This window comes from Chelmon rostratus, chromosome 3, assembly GCF_017976325.1.
Source record: "Chelmon rostratus isolate fCheRos1 chromosome 3, fCheRos1.pri, whole genome shotgun sequence".
In the NCBI taxonomy this organism is placed as follows: Eukaryota; Metazoa; Chordata; class Actinopteri; order Chaetodontiformes; family Chaetodontidae; genus Chelmon; species Chelmon rostratus.
In genome coordinates this window covers 29,968,904-29,992,509 of record NC_055660.1, presented here as the reverse complement: position 1 = coordinate 29,992,509, position 23,606 = coordinate 29,968,904, and the positions used below count along the sequence as shown (strand labels likewise).

General features: G+C 40.9%; 1 protein-coding gene across 1 annotated transcript in view; it reads right to left on the bottom strand.

Annotated features, from left to right (window-relative positions):
• Nucleotides 1-18,437: 18,437 nt before the first annotated feature.
• The window catches only part of tenm3 (teneurin transmembrane protein 3), a 198,826-nt gene continuing 193,657 nt past the window's right edge, over nt 18,438-23,606 (bottom strand). Inside the window, exons 49-50 of the mRNA XM_041933771.1 lie at nt 23,168-23,298; nt 18,438-20,976 (exon numbers count right to left, since the gene is read on the bottom strand). Of these exons, the coding sequence (XP_041789705.1) occupies nt 20,221-20,976; nt 23,168-23,298 (887 nt within the window). The 3' untranslated portion in view covers nt 18,438-20,220. The remainder of the gene's footprint in view (nt 20,977-23,167; nt 23,299-23,606) is intronic.

The window sequence follows — 23,606 nt, the reverse complement described above, 5'->3', positions numbered from 1 at the left end:
TTCATTCATCCAGGTCATGGTACTTTTAAGTGCTTTAAAAGGCAACTGGACTTGCTTGAGGTCAAGCATGGACCTCAAGGACCTCAAGCCAGGTAAATCCAGTCAACTGAAGACAATCAGACAGGACTAATCAGTCTTTAATCGCACTGAAAATATCTCATGGAGGCTAAGTAGGAGATAATGACGTGATGTTTCATCATGAATTGTCTATTAAGTGTGGTCAGTAGTCTTTTTTTTTGTATAATTTGCTCCTCTAGTTTTCCGTTTGTCTTCATCAGGCCGGCCTTGATCAGCTCAGTGGTTTATACAGTTTCAATGCTAGCTCTAATATTTACACTACGACAATATGACAGAAAGCAGGAGTAGTAGCAGTCGTTTTGAAGCATGAATGCCTTCATGCTCAGTCTGAGTATATTTTAACACACATGATAGTTCAGTGCTGTTTTCTGCTCCTATCGCAGTGCAAGTGCATGGTCTAGTAAAACACAATGCCAGGTTTGTGTTTTTCACCTCCATTTGTTCAAATATCCCATCTGCAAGCTATCGTTCAACCCTCTGTTCTGAGAGATAATCATCAGAACATTATGGGCATATGAGCACAGTATTTAATTGTTTTTCCTAGTGACTACCACACACAGAGCAAAAGCTCTCTCTCTCTCACACACGCACACACACACACATTCAGCTGATGCAAAAGTGGTAAACACAAACATGTAATGCCACACGCATTATTCCATTTGCCATTTGCCATTTTTGCCAACATGCCTACACACAGAGGCAGTAAATGCATCCGGCAACCCATTTCACTGTCAGATTGATTTGCAGGTCATTTCTGTCGCAAGTGTGCACCAACATATTGGAATCATTACTCTGTACCCCAGAACACAGACCCTGCCATCACTTATGGCATGCATGTACGCAGGTGGTTGAATTTAAAGATAAGTTTACTTAAACAAATGTATACAGTACACACTTATTAACTTGTGGCTAATGTTGACTCCTGTGCATCATAGGTCTCCTCCAACATGAGTGCATAATAAATAGATTTAAGAGCAGCCTTGTAGTTGGTCTGTTTGATTTTAGAGCTGGGGATTTTAGACTGTTACAGAGGTGCTATGATAAAGTTTGTTTTCTCACATGTTTTATTTAGAATAATATTAATAAATGATAAATACTCTAGTTTACAACCTGAATTAGCTGTACGATTAGTGGAAACTGGTGGTTTGAGATAATAACATCACTAAAAATGCAAATCTGTGAACTCACTCAGCACCACTCGCCTGACAATGATTTAGCCTCTGGGGGCAACGGCAGATAACGAACACTGAATATCCGCGCCAAGACTTCCTCTTCCCTCCCTCTCCCTTCACTGTTTATAGTCTGATTAGCAGCTTGACACACAAAGACAGCTAATCTCTATTAACAGATATCTCCATAAGAATGCAGATACATTTTTTAAAAAAGCAAATAACAAGCTAAATCACCAGCAGACATTCATCGATGGGTTCCATGATTGCATTTTGGCCAACACCTCTTTTGCTCTCCACATGCACTGTTAACCGGAAAGCAACCAAAGCCCGCTCAAACCTGATTGGTCAATACAACTCTGACTACAGACAGACTACAAATAAAAAACAGAAGGCATTAATACCATCAAAATCTTGCCCCTTGCCTGCAGATTCTGCATTCATATGCAGATATCTGTTTATAGAGATTACCAACAATGTAATCTCTGCTCAACAGCAGGAAAATATTAAAGGTCAGGTGTGTTTTGGCTCTGCTTTTAACAATTTGAATATCAAAGGACAGGCCAACAACATACAAAATTGTCAATTGTTTTGGTATTTGTTGCCTGGCAATAACATTCCAGGGACAAATTTTTCCACAAGACGAACATTTTGGCCCAGAACCTGGTTTGAATTGAGAGTTTGGGCATGTGATGAAATGCCTAGTGGAGTGGAGTGTGCAGAAAGCCTGAAATCTGGCATTGACACTTGCAAACACCCACTGATATAATATGTTCATTTTGTGCATTGAGGCAGCTTGAGATTTCAACCTCCTGTTGAAAACCACCGTCTGCCGAGACGCATTAAGCACTTTCTGCATCGCCGGACTGGGCAGCACTTTGATTTTGGCCACTAAACAAAGAGCGAGAGGCAGATACTGCACAGACACAGGGAGTGGGAACAAGTGGATCACGTGTGAGGCACTGCTGGGGGAAGACTAAACCAGAAGTGACAAAACACTCTCAAGGCGAAAATACAGGGGCAGACAGAGGAAAAGGTGAGCAATGGAGAAGGAAGAAGAGAGTGAGTCTTCATCGCCTAAATGAATGAGAACACACAGTCACTACGTTGTAACTGTAATTGCTCACAATTACATAACCTACTGAGAGTGTAGAAAAGCACAACAGTTCATTCAATTCAATTCAATTTTATTTATATAACACCAAATCACAGGACACCTTCCATTTAGAGCAGGTACAGACCAAACTCTTTATCTACAGAGACCCAACAGTTCCCTCGTGAGCAAGCACTTGGCGACAGTGGTGAGGAAAAACTTCCTTTTAGGAGGCAGAAACCTCGAGCAGAACCAGGCTCTGGGTGGGCGGCAAATAATCATGACACAAGACAGCAATAAACACAAAAAAAACTTGTCACACTTGTCAAGTTTGTGTCATAATTAGTCCTGGGATATTTGGGGTTTAATTTTGTTGGACTGTAGGTCATTTTCTTTGACAGTCTGTTCTGGAAAATGTTACCAGTTCCTGTGGTACAATGGGAAGCTAGAGTAGACTGATACACTTTATATTCATGTATGTTTTGCTGTTGATAGGACTACATGCAAAGACTATCAACTTGTGGTCTCTACTTTTGTTTTACTCATTCAGGGATTCAAACCAGCCATTATCCTGTTACAAGCCCCCCCCCCCCAAGGCTACTGCTGGCCTCGATGCAGTCAGAGAGACCATGAAAGAAAGGGAAGTTCTGCATAAATGATCTTATGTGAATCAGAGCCTGAATGAAAGAAAATCCTTGTTGACATAACCTAAATGACTAGTCAGTGTGATGTCGCTGAGACAAGGCTACTGCTGCCGGAGAGACAGAGAGAGCACAGTCTCATCCTCAGTGTGTTGGAACATTTCGAGCAAGAGCAAGAGGACGAGACAGTTCCAGAGAAAAGAAAAGAAAGAGCTGAAAAGTCCCTACCTTTTCCCTACATTCAAAATGCAAATGTAGGTGACTGTCAGAGCAGCTTCCCTGCGTTTGTGTCTCTTTCTCGTGATCATCAGCGGATCTGAGTCTCTTCACGTTCCTGCCTTAACCTCTACTTCGTTTCATCAGTCTGGTCAAACCTAAGCAAGCACAAACAGAGACAGTAGATGGAGAACGTTTTTTCTGATGAATCACAATTGGCTTTATTGGCCAAGCATGTGTGCCTGACTCCAGGTTAAATATTGCACTCAGTGTACTTATATAGATAAAAAGACGGGTGTTCAGTGATCTGTAGGCCCTACCGTAGAGGAGAGGTTGGAACCGGTTGTGTCCAGGATGTGAGGGGGCCACAGTGATGCTTCCTGCCTGTGCGCTCAGTCTGGAGGTGTGTGAGTCCAGAATGGAGGGCAGGTTAGCACCGATGATTTTCTCAGTAAATGGAGAGCATCTTCTCTGATGCATGTGAGCTACAAAGTGTCACGCTCACATGAAGAGCCAACTGTCTCACTTATGTCTGCAGTCATTTCACCGGCACCGCGAGGGGAGAGATCAGCTAGAGTTGAAACATTGATGATGTACTACATTATCATTAATATAATAATCATCACTGCAGTGAGGAAGCAGGAGACTGCAGTGGACATTTTGAAGGGAAAGGATGTTATCTTTCCATACTCTGGCTGTTGAGCTCAGCTGAACTTACTAACATCTCCTCAATTACCTGCCAACAAATCCATTCAAGTACAGGTTTTTATTTGACCTATCTCTTGTAGTTTTCTTGTGTGGTATAAAAGGATTGTTTTTATGTTTCTGTCTGAGGCCTATACAATGATTTCTAATACATTGATTTAATCTATCTTTTTTCTTGTTTTGTTGTTTGCTGAGTGTTAAGCCTGCATGTCATGGGATTGATATGGGCAGGTGTGGAACTCTGTAGAAGCCTGCTGAGGCTTCGTTCCCACCTTGCACAGTTTTTGTACTTGTACTAAACTTGTGCTAAACAAATAAACTAAAACTAAACTAACTAACTAAACTATAAAAGCATATGACACCACATGATCATGTTTTTGTTGAGCGATGAAAATAACTTTGCGGTTTGCGACTAGTGAAATGGAGTTAAGGACGTATTATGAAGACCATCACTTGATTTAATAAAGCGTGAGAGTGACAGAGAGACTGAGAGAGAGAGAGCTAGACAAAGAGAGAGAGAGAAAGAGATATAGACAGAGAGAAAGGGAGAGAGACCAAGAGAGAGAGAGACAAAGATAGAGAGAGAGAGAGAGAGAGAGAGAGAGAGAGAGAGAGAGAGATCATGAGAATATGGACAGAGGTGTTGATGTGATATAAAAACTTTGGTCATGAAGCCTGATGTTACTCTTCTGCTCCGTGGTTTATCAGAGAAGCGTATGACCTCGACTGGAGGCTGGAGTCTCTGGTAACAGTGACAGACTAACAGATAAATCTGTGTTCAGGCTTCCTCTTTTCTCCTCTATTAAACGTCTCTATCCTCACTGCGCTACATTATTAGAAACTTTAATGAACTGGTCGTGGGTCACATCTCTAGCCAGCGTCCAGGCGCTGTCGCTCCCTCTCCATCCACTTTTAGCTGTCATGCATTAGTTCATGTTGTTGGCTGTGCAGTTGCTGTGTGTTCAAATTTGCTGTGTGCTGTGGTGTAAAACATTGTCAAACTGTAAAATATTGTCAGTAACTACTGGATGTATGTTATCCTGGACGTTCAAATGAATACACAAAACCTGAATATCACACACCATTTAGTACATCATTATATAGACTGCCCTTCTTTCAGCACTCCCACTTGGCACAACCTCATATCACCATGTTGGTGTTGTTCTTACATCATAACTAATGCTGCTCCAGGACGATCATTATAACTGACAAATCGTGCTGTTTAAATGTCAAAGCTTTGTGACTCAGGAAGATGACCAGAAAAATACGCACATGAGAGACGTTAGCCTTTCCAACACGTGGTTAATGTTGCGAAACGGTCTGTTTTAACCAAGACCATGATCTTTTCCTAAACCTAACCAAGCCGTTTTGTTGCCTGAACCTAACCAAGCTGTGGAAAACTGAAAATGAAAAAAGAAACTGTAAATAATAAGTGAACTAAGCTTAAAAATAACAAAAGTTCTACACAGGATAAAAACCCCAGTCTCCCAGGTGCAAGTGCTGTACTTGACCCATTCATCCACCATGACCTGCTCCCTGTGCACTGTGATGAAAAAGGCCAACCTGACGTGCAAACTCCGAAATAGCAAGTATCTGTGTAATTTGGCCTTCATGGTGGACATTACTGAGAACCTCTCAGAGCTGAACCTACTTTTCTCCAGGAAAAGCTGCTATGACATCTGAATCTGCCGCTGAGTGTCTTCTCACACTCCTTCAGGCATTTGCAGAGAGGTTTCAGGACATGAAGAGTAAACAAAATGAATTGAACATATTTGCTGCACCATTTAATGTGGAACCAGCTGATCTGCCTGACAACCTACAACATGACATCATTGGACTTCCGTTTCCGGTATGCCCGAAGTAGACGCTTGATTTCATCCTCCCGTCCGACCCAAGAAAAAAAGTTCCTGAAACAAGGATAAACCTTTCAGAAGAATACGCGACAGAGAGCTAAACAGTACTCCAACATGAGCACCAGCCAGAAACAAAACAAGAAGGACACTAGAAGTGGAAAACAAGACGAAACCAGGTCTACTCAGAAACAGCTAACGCTGGAAGCTAGCATGGCTAGTGGCGACAACAGCGGGGAATCAGAGCTTCTTGCAGAGTTAAAGAAACTTAGACAAGAGAACAGCGACGCCTTCCGAGAGACCAACCAGTCATTAAATAGGCTCGAAACATCCGTGGGAGAAATTAAACAACAAATGGAGAAGCTGGATGAAAGATTAACCACGGTGGAAAACAGAGTGAGTACCGCTGAAGATAGGAGTATGTGCCAGGAGCGGGCGCTAGGCTACTTACTGAAGATGGAGGCAAAGCTCACAGCTAAACAAGAAGACATGGAGAACAGACGCAATAACATCAGGGTGTATGGGATTCCCGAAGAAGCAGAGGGGAAAGAAATGGTGCCATTCTTAGTGGAGTTCTTTAAGACAACACTGGAGTTTCAGGAGGAAGTGGAAATCAAACTGGAACGAGCACACAGAGCTATTGCACCGAAGCCGAGGACAGCAGCTCCACCAAGGTCCATAATAGTAAGATTTCTGGACTTCAGTGTGAAGCAAGCGGTGCTACAGCGAGCGTGGAAACAACGGGACATCACATTCAAGGGACAGAGGATTTATTTTGACCAGGATTACTCGCCGGAAGTGCAAAGGAAGAGGAAACAAGTGCGGGAGGTGATCAAAAAGCTGAAAGAAAAAAACATCAAAGCCCATTCTCCATACCCAGCCCAACTCAAAGTTTTCCTAGACGCAGGCACGAAAGTATTCCCCTCCCTACTGGAGGCGCAGCTGCTTCTGAAAGAGCTCGGAGTCGCAGCTGAGATGGATGAGAGAGACGTATTGGAGAGAGAGCTGACCCAAGACATGTGGATGATGCAGGACAAGCGGAGAAGGAAGAGACAGTTACTGTCCACCATGGAAATCAGAGCCATTATTGACAGAGCAAAAACACCCATATGAGGGGCATGAGTACTAAATATGATCAATCCTGCTGATTACAAGTCAGCTCATATGCTAATTACAGACATTTTCACTACCAGATAATCTTCTGTATTGGGACAATGCAGTTTTATATACAGGAGAATTTCGGGTTAATACACTACTGAAAGACAATGAACATTGATGGGTCACTGTGGGAGGGGGGAACAAGGAGGGAAAGTTCTGTATGCTAGTACTTGGGCACTTAAGGCAACAAAACCCCCGGATTAGGGCAATTTGGGTGACTGTTGCAATTGCACTTTGTGTTTTTTACCCAGAGAGCTCCATCTCTCTGCCCATTTCAGATTGGGAGTGGACTGCTCAAGTCACTTATATTCATAACCAATTATATGGTATTTCCTGGTTTATGGTGGCAGCCCACTGGTCAGTTGGAAGTTTTAAAATGTTTACATTTTACTGTTTATTTGTTCTATATGTTCTTTATGTTCTATTGTTACCGGCAAACACAGGTTTGGAGAATAGTAAATTCCTGGATTGTAATCTGAATTTAATTTTGGACAATCTACAAGGTATGGTGATTATTGAAAGATTTAATAGTGCAGGTAAAATTAAAGACAGGACAAGGAGAATATGTTAAACATAATTACTTACAATGTGAAGGTGTTAACCATCCTATTAAAAGAAAAAAAATATTTTCCCAACTAAAAAGATTAAATTGCTCTATAGCATTACTTCAGGAGACTCATTTGGATAATAGGGAACATCAAAAACTGAAAAGAGAATGGGTGGGCCAAATCTTTAGTGCATGTTATGTAAACATGAAAAAAAGAGGAGTTGCCATTTTGTGCCATAGATCAATTGGCCTCATTCCAGATAAAATACATATAGACAAAGAGGGACGCTACGTGATGGTGATGGGCACAATTGGGGATATAAATATAACGATCATGAATCTCTCTGCGCCAAATGAGGATGACACGACCTTTTTCAGAGAAATTGCCTCACTCTTGGCCGAACATTCGAAAGGAATGATCATAGTGGGAGGGGACTTTAACTGCGTAATGAATCAAAAAATTGATAAATGTCCATCTGATTTAAGCGCTCAAACATTAAAATCCAAGTCACTAAACAGCATGATGGTAGAATTAGGGCTTGTAGACATATGGCGCCTGAAACATCGTAAAGAGAGAGATTACACACATTTTTCAGGAGTACACAAGAGCTACTCCAGAATTGAATTGACTGCATTTCAAAACAAGATGCTTATAAAGCGGTCGAATGCCATATTGAACCCACAACTATCTCAGATTATGGACCTGTCATTTTATCTTTGAGGTTAAGTCAAGAGAAACCTACCAAATATTGGAGGCTAAATGTCTCACTGCTAAATAATTCAGAGATAGTACAGAACATAAAAGATGAATTGAAAAACTTCCTGGAACACAATGATAACGGCGAGGTGTCTGTATCGACATTGTGGGATACTGCCAAAGCAGTGTTAAGAGGAAAAATAATCTCCCTTTCCTCCAAATTAACAAAAAAAAGTGAAAAAATACAATTTGAACTTGAAGAGAGCATAAAAAGTCTGGAACAACAACATAAACGAACTAAAGATGACTCTATTCTGAAAATCCTTAACCAAAACAAACAGAAATTGAATGAACTATTAACATACAAAGCAGAGGGTGCTCTAAGATTTTCCAATCAAAAGTACTACAAACAGGGAAACCGAGCTAGTAGATTACGAGCCTTTCAGCTACGTAAAGCACAAGCGAGTCGTGTGGTTAATAAGATTGTGTGTCCCTCCTCTAAAAAGCAATTTTCTGACCCCAAAGATATAGCAGAAGCCTTTGCAGCATACTATAAGAAACTGTATGATTCATCAAAAACAGAAAATAATGTAGCTATGACTAGGAACTTCCTGAGTCCACTTAAATTAACTAAATTAGAGGAAAATGACGCTGAAGCGATGGCTGACCCAATCACAGAAAATGAAATTAAAGAAGTTATAAAGAACCTAAAAAATAACAAATCCCCGGGGATAGATGGGTACCCCGGGGAGTTCTATAAATGTCTTCAGACAGAAATCACACCCCTGTTACAAAGAGTCTTCAATTATGCCTTAAACAAAAAAGATCCTCCAAAAACTTGGTCAGAGGCAATTATTTCGGTAATATATAAAGAAGGAAAAGACCTAGCAGAGTGTGCCTCATATAGACCAATCAGTCTACTCTGTAATGATGTCAAAATATTAAGTTCAATAATGGCCAAAAGAATTCAGAAACATATTAAGAAATTAATCAAACCAGACCAAACAGGCTTCATACCAGGGAGACTAGTATCAAATAATATTAGGCGTACTCTGAACATTATTTTAACTGCGAAGACCAGGAACCAATCTTCTATGCTCCTCAGCATTGACGCGGAGAAAGCATTTGATTGGGTCAGTTGGAGATATTTGGAACATACTCTGATAAAAATGGGTTTTCATTTGGACTTTATCAGCTGGATTAAAGTGCTCTACATGAGCCCAAATTCAAGATTGAGGGTCAATGGACACACTTCAGAACAATTTGAACTCAAAAGAGGAACCAGACAAGGGTGCCCATTGTCACCTCTATTATTTGCAACCAACATAGAACCCCTTGCAGAATTGATAAGAGAAAACCCTTTGATCCATGGGATATCTACTGGAGGAGGGACACACAAACTATCGATGTACGCGGATGATATAATATTGTACATAAATGAACCCCTGATTTCTATTCCAGCGCTGCTTAAGTGCCTGAGGGACATTGGATCAGTGTCCAGATATAAGATTAATGAGTCCAAGTCTGAGGCAATGATGATGGTGGGGAAATGGCCACTGGAGCTGGAAAAAATGGTCACTTTTAGATGGTCAGCTTTGGGATTCAGATATTTGGGAGTTATAATTACCCCAGATACTTCACAATTGTACAACGCAAATTATGGGAAAATAATTACTCAAATAAGAGCGGATTTAGACAGATGGAAGATACTCCCGTTATCTTTGTTCGGCAGGATTGAAACAATCAAGATGAATATCCTCCCCAAGCTACTCTACCTTTTTCAGTCCCTTCCGGTTTGGATTTCATCTTCTGTATTCAAAACATTGGACAGGTTAATTTCTACATTTATTTGGCAAAATAGAAAACCCAGAATTAGATTGAAACAACTAACCTGGTCCAAAAGACTGGGAGGTCTCAAATTGCCGAATTTGAAACTATACTTCTGGGCTGCACAACTTAACAATAGTGGAGTGGTTATTGCAAAATGAAGAAACAAATTGGCTTGCGTTAGAAAAGGATTCATGTGCAATTGTATCCCTTGAGGCACTGCCTTTTTTGGATAAGAAAACTCAAAGTAGATGTAAGATTAGAAATGATTGGATTAAGTGTACCCAAAGAGTTTGGAATGTGATAAAGAAAAAGATTGGAGCTCCCCTGGAGATTTCAAGGGCAATGAAAATTTCCGAGCTGATGAATTTTGAGCCTAATATACTAGATGCTGGGTTTAAAGAATGGGGGAAAAGGGGGCTTACAATGATCCACCAGATGTTTGAAGGGGAAGTCTTAAGGTCTTTTCAACAACTGAAAGATAAATTTGGTTTGACAAATAAAGACTTTCATAGGTATTTGCAACTGAGAAGTTACTTGATGTCTCATAAAGGAAATTAAAAATGAGATATTTTCGAACCCCCACAATAACTTCTAAATTTGATAGTAGTAGAACCAATTTATGTTGGAGGGAATGTCAACAGATAGGAGACCACACACACATATTTTGGGACTGCCCTAAGTTGAAAAATTATTGGGGAGGGATCCGGAAGGAATTAATTTCTATATTGAACATTGATTTACCTTTAACCCCACAATTTATTATATATCATTGGAGCACTTCCCAAGGGGAGATGAGAAAAAAAGAAGCTGTATTTATTACATTTTTAATATTAATAGCCAGGAAGATGATAACTCTTTCATGGCTAAAACCGCTTCCTCCTACTATACCTCAATGGCAAGTAAGAGTGAAGAAGGTATATACGATGGAAAAGATAACTGCACACCTTCATCTTAAGATGGACATTTTCAGAACAAGATGGGCTCCCATAAGCGCATACTTAAATCTATCAATGTGAAACAATGTCAAACTGTGCTGTTTCAGGAGAACTGTCCGTGTGATATGTGAAATCTTGAGAAGCGATCTATCAGAGACAATCCAGTGGGCCGGAACTGTTTGCCAAACTGTTGTTGATTTAATTGTTCTGTTTGTAATATATCTTCTGAATGTCTTTATTTCTTCATGTATGTGGCAAAGGAAGACTTGATGTGAACTGGAATGTATGTACTAATGCATGTGAAGATTAATAAATACTTGGTTCAAAAAAAAAAAATGACATCATTAAGCTGCAAAGCAACGACCTTCTACTGTGAGCAGCTCTTTAAAACTGACTCCTGCAAAGACTGTGCTGCTCAATACTGACTGACCCAAAGCTGGAAAACCAGCTGCGAGTAGCACCATCATCATCACTACCGTCTGACATCAGACGCCTTACCAGAGAGAAGCAGTTCCAGCCATCGTAGAGATTAGTGTGATAATGTGTTCATTAATTCAGTATGGCCAGGGGCGCTGCCAAGGAGGGACAGGGGGCCAAAGTTACCAATTTCTTCCCCTCCTCAAGTAATAAGCTTCTCAAGTGCTGCCCATTCAGTTGTGAAATATATTCATATACTATATATATCTATATATGTATATACAATTATTTTTTCAGTTCATTTCTGCTGCACAAATAGCATATTCAGTCTGTGGTGACATTCCATTGTAGTCTATTTGACCTCTGACTTAAGTGGTATTTTGGCAGATTTTGTTGATGTCATGATCTGCTTCAAGAAAACAGTTGTTTAAAAACAAAGCTCTTTGTGGGGGTGGATCGGTGCAGATGCTGAAATGAGCGCTGACAGGAGCAAAGAAGGGAACTGATTTTTACACTTAGAAATATGATTGGCTCATGAAGATCAAAGCAATATCTGATTGGTATAAGTGAAAAGGGAGAATGCCATTAGTCAGCTGACTGAGCTGGAAATGGGAGAGGGAAAAACCTAAATAAGTAAGCATGTCTGATGGAAGACTGAATTTTGGCAAAGTTTTATTAGAATAGAGCAAAATATGAGTTTCAATTTTTACTTTTGTGAAAGAGTTTATAAGCTCAACTCAAGACTGAAGAGAGTTCAGAAGACCTGATGTCTTACACCAGAGTATTTATTGATGCTTGATCGAGGAGAATGGAGATAAGTAGTACAGGAGAATCACTCTGTGTATTGCTAACACTTAAGGTTTGGTCCTCATGGGCAGATGTATTTAATGTGTCCCAGTGAGGTTATTCTTTACCCACCCCCATATGTGTGGACTCTATTGGTTATTGGAGTCGAAGCATAAGGAACTATGCTTACCTAAGTTAACCCAAGTCATGTTGCATTCACTCAGGTCACTTTCTAAGAGGACACAGTCTGTCTCTCTGCTGAATCTGAGGTAAAGTTCAATGGTATCTTTTGGCCTTGGTATCCTAGGAGACGGAGACAGCCCAGCTCTTTCAGGACAAATGCACTGTGTCAGCCATCCCAGTTTTGTGGATAGAAATCTGATATGTATTTATTATATGTGCAGAGTAAAAACATACATCTGAATCCCTGCCCAGCTCTCTGGTCTGTGAGTGAAAAAATGAGTGACAGTCATTTTCATCTTTATTTCAAACACATTCATCTTCAGACATGTTTTATCAAACTTCACCCAGTGGAAATCCATCTTTTCATAATGCTCCATCTCCACTTAATTACATTAATTCCTTAAATCCCTTTGAAGGGCTTGAAGAGCAGCTCCTGTGGTCTTAAAAAAAAACTGTCACCAAACAGGAACACAGAAGAACTAGGAGAAAAACTTATACAAGTAGTCGAAGAATCAATTATTTACTTTGACTGAGTTGACAGACCTAAAACGAAACCGTAGTTGAACATAAACCTACATCCTTTCAGAGGATTTGAACAATTGGTTTGGGCAAGCATTACTTGGATCCTGTACTCGTGTCCGAGCTTGGCATACATTCGTACATAAATGATAGGGCAAGGCTAACGTAACTGAGTCCAGTTGACAAATATTAATCACTAATTGTTTATCCTACGAAATGAGAAATGTCTTCATACTGTGAATAAGATCTGAGTAATCATTTAAGAGTACAACAATGCGCGTATTTAATTATTAGGCTAATAGCTACCTTTTTTTTCGCTGTTCGGGGTTGTCGACCACTGTGTGTTATTCTATTCTGCATTAGTGCTTAGGTTTTTGTTGCAATATAAAGGAACTCATCATTTTTGTCATGCTCATTAAGTTTGCAGCTCTTTAACTCACCCTGAACCCCTTGATGACTGACGTCCCCCATGTAAAATCAGGGTAACTTTTCAACTGTTGCTTAGCGAAACACGATAACTCTGGAGTCCCAGTCAATGATGTACAAAGAGTGTACTTCACTTTTATTAAATTGAGCAAGAGCTGTATTAGCTCAACCAATTATGTGTTATGGGCCCCCCACCACCATTTACTCCGAGATTAGAATACCGGATATGGAACATAACAGTCATTCACTTTACATCTGTCAACAGGACATTCAAAAACAATGCAATCCACCTCCCTCCTTATTTGGATGAGAGCTGAAAGAACATTTTCATCAGTCTTTCCTGTGGTCCCCCCTCTCACCACAACATTGTCTTTGTTTCTTAGTTCTTGAGTTTGAGTAGTCCATTGGGCTGTTAACCCGCTGGTGCAGATTGCTCTTGTTTTTGTGTGTTTGTGTGATGTTGAGTCTTACTTTGCTGCTAATCACTGAGGTGCTTGTTTGCTTGTTGATCCAGCTTCAGTGCAGCGTGCAGTTGATTTGGAATGTATTCCCTCATGTGTGAGAGATCAGATCAGCAACACAGCCGGTGCCAAGAGCTCGAGAGCACTCACACTCATTTTCTGGATTGCCTCGCAGGGAACTCCCCATCCCGGTCCCACTCAGCGTGTGGAAGATGACGAAGGACCACCCTTGCTGATCTGCTTCTTGAGGCTGGACCCATTTCGGTCTGCCTCAACTTTAAGGGCTGTACTGACTGAAATTTGATATCAGCATGAACTATAGGCACAACCCATTAAATCCCAACAACTTTGCAAGTTTTTATACATTTTACCAACTTAAACTCAGTGTATTAGACAATTTTGTTATTACATCTACTCAGTCGTTCGCTGCTGTAGTTAGCCAGGCCCTGGTAGCCGGTGTGGACTGACCAAGTGTAGCTCCTGCTAACCATCCCTTGTCACCTTCCAGGCAGTGTTGAAGCTAGGGAGGCTGGGTGACTATCCAAAGGAAGCATAGCCACCAACCAGTTCATGTTCCTAGCAGGTTCTCCCCCCTCTGGGACACCCCGGTCTGTGTTCTGACTTTGTTTCTGAGTTTTTTTCAATTCAATAGCGGAATACCTGATTTTGAGAAAGGAGATGCATCTGTCTGGTTTTGAATTTGAATAGTCCACAAGCAGAAAATCATCTAGGAGATGAAGCACAAATGGCACTCAGATTATTATTCAGAAGGATCCATCAAAGAGCTTCTGTATCAGTATCAAAGATTTTAGGGCTGTCTAATTGAGAAATAAAACACATGTTTTATTGTAAAGGCATCACTTTGAAGGCATCTGTGATATCTGCCTTGGCTAGCCATGCGTTCCTCCCTGTTTTCTTAATAAACGTAATGGCCTTGTCAACAGAGGCATAACACCGAGAGAAGGGTGCCAAAGGAACTAGACTGTTAATGCTCTGAGCTTTGTCGTTATGAAGAGTGGATAAATCGATAATTGGCACTTTTTTTCCAGAATATTTAATTCAATTCAATTCAATTTTATTTATATAATGGCAAACCACAACCAAAGCTGTTTCTGGACGCTTTCCATATAGAGCAGGTACAGACGAGTTGCTATACCTATAGGATTTATGTGAGTAGTTGGAAAGGGTGATTTATCAAATGGACCTATAATGAATCCCTTCTTAACCTCTTTTGCCAGTAATGTGTCAGTCATCAAGTGTCAACCAGCTAACAACCCCTGGACTAGTCCTGTAATCAAATAATTGACAAAGCAACGTCTGAAATGACTGCCAAGTATGTGTCCGGCTCAGCCCTATGGGTGGGATTAACTTCTCTACATCTCTGAATACTATCTTTCAGCATAACTGGCACAGCTCCACAATCCACTGTATGTCTGAGCACAGCAAAATGTTTACCAGATTGTTGTCATTACCTGCTAGAATCTGGCTTCTCAGCTTGGGGGGAATTGCAGCTATATGTGGAAAGAATGGCACCCCTGTTGAAATTGGGACTGCAGCTCCCAGAGATCTCCATGGGATTGCGATGCCATCAATGGTCGCTGGCGTGTCATCATTGGAATCACCCCCGCGCCTGAGGGAGAAGGATGGGAGGTAGTCAGACTGACTGGAAAGAAACGAACTTGTAGAGAGTGCTGAAGCAGACTCCAGGGCTTGAATCCTGGACTTCATAGTGGCGAGCGATGATTGGATGTTGGACAACCTCCAGGTCCACAGAGCTGGCTGCTGGGGTTGAGACTTGTGCTCCTTTGGACAGTGGAGCAGTGGCAGGAGCAGTTCTTCCCCTTCTCAGCAGCCTCCCTAGGAACAGAGGAGTTGAAAAGAACTGCAGATGGTGGCTCATTGTGAATGTGCCCTAAGAATAATGAAAAAAGGTCTTCATGAGAAGCTCCGACTGGAGCCTAAATGTTACTCCTGAACAAGGTCTCCAGAAGTTTGAGCACTGGCCATTCGCTAATTCAATAGTGCTGAAGGTTTTACTTGCCAGACGAGAGCTTCTGTGAATGGGGACAGCGTTCTCTTCTGAATTGGCTTGCTCTGCTTCGGATACCTGCTGGGAATCCATGACGCAGTCAATCTGCCATGGATTGTCATCAAGGATGGGGATCAACATGAAGAGCAGCAGAGAGAGTAGAAGCGCACACACCAATAGTCTTGTTGATCTCATGTGGGAAGCAAAAACAGCTTGCATAGGAAGTGGGGCAGGTAAGCAGGCTATGCCAGCTTAAATAGACCTGTTTGAGATGTGCCAAGCCAGGTGCAAGCAGAGAATCAGCTGATCTGTCAGCTGATGTGGCCTTTTTTTGAGATCAGCTGAGCCATCAGCCAATGAACTAAAATGCCCATTAAGCTTGACCTCAGTGGCCTGCCTGAACTTGATACTTCGTATGATGACACAAAAATGAATAACAACAAATTAAACAACTATGGACACTGCAGTGGTTACAATAAGCATTATTAGAGTACAGGTAATAACCAATTCAATTCCATTTTAATTCAATTTAATTTATATAGCGCCAAATCACGCGAGCGAAGTTGTCTCAGGACACTTTCCGTATAAAGCAGGTACAGACCAAACTCTTTATCTGCAGAGACCAAACAATTCCCTCATGATCAAGCACTTGGCGACAGTGGCAAGGAAAAACTTCCTTTTAGCAGGTAGAAATGTCAAGCAGAACCAGGATCCATCTGCTTCGACCACTTGCCACTTAAACAACAAAATGAAACATCACCAAGGCAGGCAGACAACACAGAGATGTATGAACAACATGAGCACAGCTACAGCCAACAGACACATATGAAAGCAAAAAAGAGCGCAGCACTACTTTTCTAGGCACCACAGTGGTTGTTGACATTTTATTCCGCACAGTGTGAGGCAGGAGTACGAGGAATTAGTAGGACATTTTTCTCTCTTGATTTTTATCTCTTGCTGAGTATTTCTCTCTCTCTCTCTGCTGTAGGTGTGAGGTGCATTTTGACTTTAAAATTGTTTTTGTTTTACATCTTTTTTATTATCTTGTGGCAAATTTTTAATTTAAATCTTTAGGGAAGATGTTTACAGATATTTACTGTCAAGGATAAACTACGCCATCTCTCAAAACCACTCTTCTCATGGAAAACCGGAGGCTTGCAGTTAGCTTCAAACAGGGAGTGGAAGAGTGGGACATGCGTATTCCTATATCTTGTGATAAATTAAAAGGCAAAGATTCCTGTTGGATGTATAGGTTTTCATAGGAATGCAGTCAAATTTTTTATGCTTAGTTTACAGCCAGAGAAAGCTGGAGGACTGCAGGACCACTACCTATAGGGTCACTAACATAAAGCAAGAGATCATCGGCATATAGAGATACACAGTGTTACCCCCTCTCCTAATGCCTTGGAATTACATTGTTGACTTAAGTGCAATAGAAAGAGACTCAACTGCAATTGCACAAAGAAGTGGGGTCTAAATGGCATGCTAGCACTTTAGCCGAAATTATTTACAAGCACATTCCAAAGTGAGATATGGCGTTATGATCCACATTGAGTCGGGTCCTTGCTCAACTCAACATGAAGAAGAAAAAGTGAAATAGATGCCTGTGAAAGGGTAGGGGGTAAGGTAAGAAGCCATTTACCAAAGATCCTTGAAATACTTACTGCTGCTCAAGAGCCTGATCTAAATCTTCTGCCTCCTCTGGTTTCAGAGTTGGTATTTCCAAATTACCTAAAGTTTCCTATATTCATATTAGAGACAACGTGTCTTAAGTACCAATTGTTTTGATTGGTTGGAAGATAGAATTTTGCTTGCAAATAAGCCTGGTATAGTTCAGCAGTGGCTGCCTCAGAATATGACCTGTCCTGATCTAAAGTAGGTTGTGAAGCATATGATGCTGTGAAGTGTAAGATATTATTTGGCCTCTCAGGTAAAGAGTATGATTATGACTCTGTTTTATTAGACTCAAAGAATGTGTCTGTGTTAGTTCTTACAAAACTACATAATTTCTCACTGCAAAGCAGGAGGAGTGGACGTATCCACAGAGGTCAGTCTTTCATGTTTAAGTGTGATCTGATAGAGCTATAGCTGGATATTCAAATGGTCTAACCTTTGAAATAAAGGAGCTACATATAACGAAATAATCTAGTCTGGAAAAGGAGTGGTGAACATGAGGAAGAAAGAGAGAATTGCCTAGCTGAGAGGTTCAGAAATCTCCAAGGTTTCACATAACCAGTGACGAAGCTTTTGCCATAAAATATTTCCATAAAGCATTGGGTCGATAGCACAGTTCAGATCTCCTGAAAAGATCAGCTGTGTATATTCAGATTAGGTATTAATGACAAAGCTTTTTTTGTAAAGTGGACATTATCCCAATTACTTACCATCATACTTCCTTACCATCAGTGACGTTGGGGGCATGTTCACTGGAGTCTGTTTGATCCAGTAGTATCTAAGCTGAAAAATGACGGGACTCCTGATCATACACTATATGATAGATAGCTGCACTCATGACTCGTTAAACAGTTTTATGAAAATGAAGCTATTTGATTTTAATTTATGTTTTGATAAAACACAATAAGTATCTGTACTCAATAACAATATCACAACGCTGTGTGGAGCTATCAGGGCATTCTGGGACATTGTGATGTTCACTCTGCGAGCAGCTTCTCATACACACACACATTAAAAAAAAACAATAGTTTCAAGGATTTTTATTCTTTACCGTAGAAACACTGTACATAAATTACTTTCTCTGAGACTAATTTTGATGTACGGATAAGTGGAATTTCTCAACCTTCAAAATAAAAAAGATAAACCCATGAAACATTGTCAACTTGTCTCAATTATCTCTGAAGAAAGGTCTGTAGCATTTGATGTTAACTCTGTGTCAAGTTCCTGTTCTTTCCTTTAAAATGGTTAAAGTTGGCTTCCCACCCTTGTAAACACACATACACACAAAGAAAACTCCTCTAAAAGAGTACAGAGACCCACAATCAATGAGAAAACATCCACATCGATTTTTGATCAATTACTGTTACTCATTAAAGTCACTGATGGCGATGCACTGTCCCTTTAAGGAGAAACAAGCAAAAACGAGGAGAGAAGCAACAATTAGTTACTACTCACAGCAACCCTGCCCCCCCCAATGCCATGACAACATGTTTCTATTGCAAGCAATACTACTACCTTTGACCGATTAAAGCACAAGGTCTATGCATTATGAGGCTGAGTCACATTTTGCAGAAGTGAAGGACTCCTGGGCTGACAGGGGACCAGTGTGTTACAAGACCGGTGAGCCCACTTGGTCCACAAAAAGTACATCCACATAGAATCATAAACAGCCATGGCGCTGCGGTCGTCCTGCTTCCTCAAACACCGCTGTTGATTGTAGTCTGAAACTGTACGATTTTACTGACCTTGTAAAAGCCGAGGGGATTTGGAGGAGTGGGTTTAGAACCGACTTAACAGATCATAGATTCAGTAAGAAAGAAACTAAAACACAACTCATAGTTTCTGGCTTTGTTTAGTTTAGATCATGGTCCATTCCGGTGGTGGTGCAGTAATAGTAGTAATAGTGGTATAGGTAATAGTATGTAAACACATTTTTGTTCATTTTTTTACATCCCCTTTTTGTCTGAAGCAAATGCAAGTTTATATATAAAAACAGAAGAAAAACTCAAACAGAAAATCAGTCTTTTTTTTCCTTCATACAAAGTGTAGTCCTTTTTTGTGCCTGTCTCTCTTAGAGAGAGTCCACATCAGTTCCACAACAGTTCATTCAATGGCCTCAGCCACGGAAACAACAGATCCTTTAGACATGGCTCATAAAGATCTATAACCCAGAGCGACAGGTCACATCTGGACCCACACAGATATGATACCTGCAACATCTGTTAGGATCCACAAACATTTATTACATTGACTGCTGTGACAGTTTACAACTGTCTAAATGCTTGTGGGCTCATCTAGTTGTGATGACTGCTGAAATGCTCAGTTAGCTATTTGAAGTCTCTAAATCCCACTGTTTGACAGCTAGATAGCACACGATCATAGCACTCAGATTAGCCCCGCCTACCAGAAAGTGGGGGAGGGGCATACGTGCAGGCTGTTTGAAGGCAGACGATAGGGCAAAAGGGCGGAAGAAAGACAGACAGAAAGAAAGAAGGGAAGAAAGAAGGAAAGAAAGAAATAAAGAAAAAGAAAGAGAGAAGGGATTGGTTGAAAAATTTTAACATCACTGTAGGTTCATAATGTTTTGGGTCAGTTGTGTTGAAGTGATTGTTGCGTCATTAATCAAATCAGTCTATAAGTCCTACTTAACCATCCTTAGAAGTTTGCAAACATGGGGTCTCTTCACTGGCTAGTTTTGAGTTTCAAGACAGTTCAGTCTCTGACATCCATTTTGTGTTAAAACTGAACTTTTTGTTAGTCTTTGACAGTCACAGGGCGTAGAAATTAGACATTTGTTGATGCCGTGTTACCTCCTCCCTATCTCACTCTGGCGTAGGAACTGGATGTTGTTAGCGCTGTCGGCTAGCTCGGGGTACTGCTCTATGGACAGGACGTAGTAGCCATCGTAACCCAAAACCTTCCCGCTGCTCAGCAGCTGCCTTTTCTCCCCCTCCGTCCACAGCCGAACTCCTTCCTCCCCGTCTCTCACCCGCTGCTGCTCACGGGTCCAGGCGCTCGAGAGCGCCCTCTGCCTCGCGTGCTCCAGGATTCGCGCTTTCTCCTCATCCAGCGTCGTCCCATAACGCACATGGAGTGCCAAAGCCCCGTACTGCAGCTCGACGTCAGCAAAGCGCCGCGTTCGCCCGTTCATCACCGTCGTAGACTGTGACACTGTAACATTCACACCGTTTTCCAGAGATTTCCTGCCTGAGGTAAGCCGCAGCGCACTGAGGTCATTGTCAGGCAGACTGGTCTTGATGAAATAGTGCGTGTCTCGTCCCTCTACAGTATAATGCAAGTCCTCCAGGTAAAAGGCATTGTTTAAGACCGCAGCCACTTTGATGCAGTCCTCATTGGCAATGTTGAGAGCGTTGGTCACCACGCGGCCTTGGATCACAGCGAGCATCACTCCCTTACCAATCAGAGACTTGACGGTGGCGAACCACAGCCAGAGTCTGGTGTGGTCTGAATGCCGCCGGTTAAGCTGGATTTCGGGCATTCGCTCAAAGGACAGGAAGGCCCGAGACTGACGAGTCACATCCTGCTGGACACCTGAGATAGACTGTGAACAAGAAAAACAAGAAAAACTTTATGTGCTGCTTGATACTTAAGATATCATTAACATGTCGTAAAAGCATTAAATAAACACAACCCCATATCTCACATTAGGACCAAATTTGCAGCAGTTTTTCAGACAAAAATTGATGAACTTTGCAGCCTGTCTGTGTGTCTGACAGAGAGCAGGAAAAAAACAGACACTGTGCAGAGCTGCAGCTTTGCCAAATCATATCTTTTCCACAATAACAAATGTTCTGTGGTCTGGTACTGGTCTGTGCCTGGGGGTTAAAAACCACTACCGCAACAAAACGAGGCGAGGAAGAGGTCTTATTCTTAAGTAGATACACTGAAAAAGAACAGCGGTTGCATGCCAGCATGGTGAAGTGCAGTATATTCTCATGCACTGTTGCTATATAACGATGAGTTAACTCTGACTAATGGATTGTAGCAACTGTTTAGAATCAAACTCTGTATGTCGTGTACATTTTTTTTAAAGCTTTTACTTTTGACATTTTCTTGTAATTTCATGCAGGGTCTGCTGTTGCTGTTGCTTTGTATTTTCGTCATAATATGTGTGGGTGTGGGGCATGTTATTGTAGAAAAGTGGATGTCTGACTAAATGTGGTTATATCACTTTATTACACATCCACCCTGTAAATAAACAGAATACACTAGAAAGGAATAGTTGCAGACTGCACCAAAACACTAAAAAGATGATGTTTCTAAACACAATAAACAAAACTTGTTTACTTGCTTACATATATACACGCATTTTTGACCTCAAGTAAAAGAAGAACTCAACTGCAGCTTTTTTGTGCCAATACATAAAAGTGTGTGAAGTGTTTTTTCTGTGTGTGTGTGCACGTGTGGACTCCCTGTAGCTTCTGAATTTCCTCGTCAGAAAGACCATTACAGCACATTACAGAAAGATTGCACAAATAAGTCCAGTGCATTCACACTTCAAACAACACTGTCACTCAGTCCAAATCTCCCTCCTTTCCCTCTTCATTTTCTCTGGTTTTTCTCCCAATTGCTCTCTGAATGTGCTGCATCTATTTTTGTCTTCATTAAGCAGTGCTCATGTTGGTGTCTTCACTGAGTTTCAGCACAGTCTCTCACTTTTTGTGACATCTTCATAACCTGCCCAACAAAAAAGTGTATAAATAGCCACAATAAATGAAAGAGTTTGAGGAAAGAGGAAGGAGCTGAGAAAGGCATGGGTGATTGGTTTCGCTGGAAGACTCCTTGTCTTCTCTCCTCATTTCGTTTCTCATAATTGTCACTCCATTTCCTCCCACAGCCTTCTCTTTCCTACCCATTTCCTGATTTTCTTTTCTCTATGAATGTAAGCTTGTTTTTTGATTTCTACACCTTTTCACTCTCATTTTCTCAGATTTTCAGCCGGTTTGTTTCCTTCTGAATTGGCAGTTTTCCTCTTGATTTTCTGAATATGTATTTTGCTTCTTGAATTTCTTCTCCATGTCAATTGTTTTTCTTCTTCTCTGTACTTTTATTTCTTCTTCTTATTTCTTTGTAATGGTCATTTTATTGTCTCTATGTCTTGTTTTCTCTCTCTGTTACAGCTGTCTGTCATGTGTTTATGCTTGACTATATTTTAATTATAATAATGGCCAGAAAAGCATTATTTACAGAATGTCATAATGTCACAGTGAAGTTGACCTTTGACTCTTTAGATATAAAATTCCATCACGTCATCATTTCATCCAATGAGACATTTGTGTCATAATTGGCAAATGAATTCTTGAGTTATGACCAAAAATGTGTTTTATGAAGTCACAGTGACATTCACCATTGACCACGAAATTCGAATCAGTTCATCAGTCCAAGTGGACATTTGTGCCACATTTGAAGAAATTTCCTTCAGTTAGAGATATCATGTTCACGAGAGTGGGATGGACAGAAGGACAACCTGAAAACACACTGCCTCCAGCCACAGCTGTTACCAGCATGGAGCCATAAAAACTCAGTGTTGTGACTCACCTGAAATTCAAGCAATTAAAATATTATTAAAAAAAGTACTTTTAATGCAGTCATGACCAGTGAGGTCACAACAGGTAATGACGAAATACCTGCTGTCACATCACTGATCAGGGTGTAGCCAGAAGGTTTGAACAGTGTTAATACAACAGGGGATAGTTGCTGTAAGTCATCTGTGATTTATTTTGGATACATACAGGCAGGTCGTCCCATAGCTGGCTCTTTTTCATCTCAAGTGATGGCTGCGTCAGGTCAAACTTGGGAATGGGGAATCCTGGGATTGCGTTGTGGAGATGGAAGCCAAATGTGACCAACCAGATATTGACATCTACAGACAAAGCGAGCAGTGGACATGGAAAAGAAAAAAGAGAAAAAAAAATAGGTTGAAGGATGTGGTCAAGCATGTTGCTTTGATGATTTGCACTCAATAGCAGCATCACCTAAACAAACTGGGATAATAAAAACTGTGGCTTTGTATATTTCTTACACCTTCTTATAATTACAGACAAACTTAATAAACATTAAATGCCTCACATTGTTGCAGCTCATTACTGAAAAAGTAATGTGGCAGTTCATTACTGCAACTCAAATTCTGTCTGACCCAGCTCAAATGCTGGATCATTTCATATCTCGATT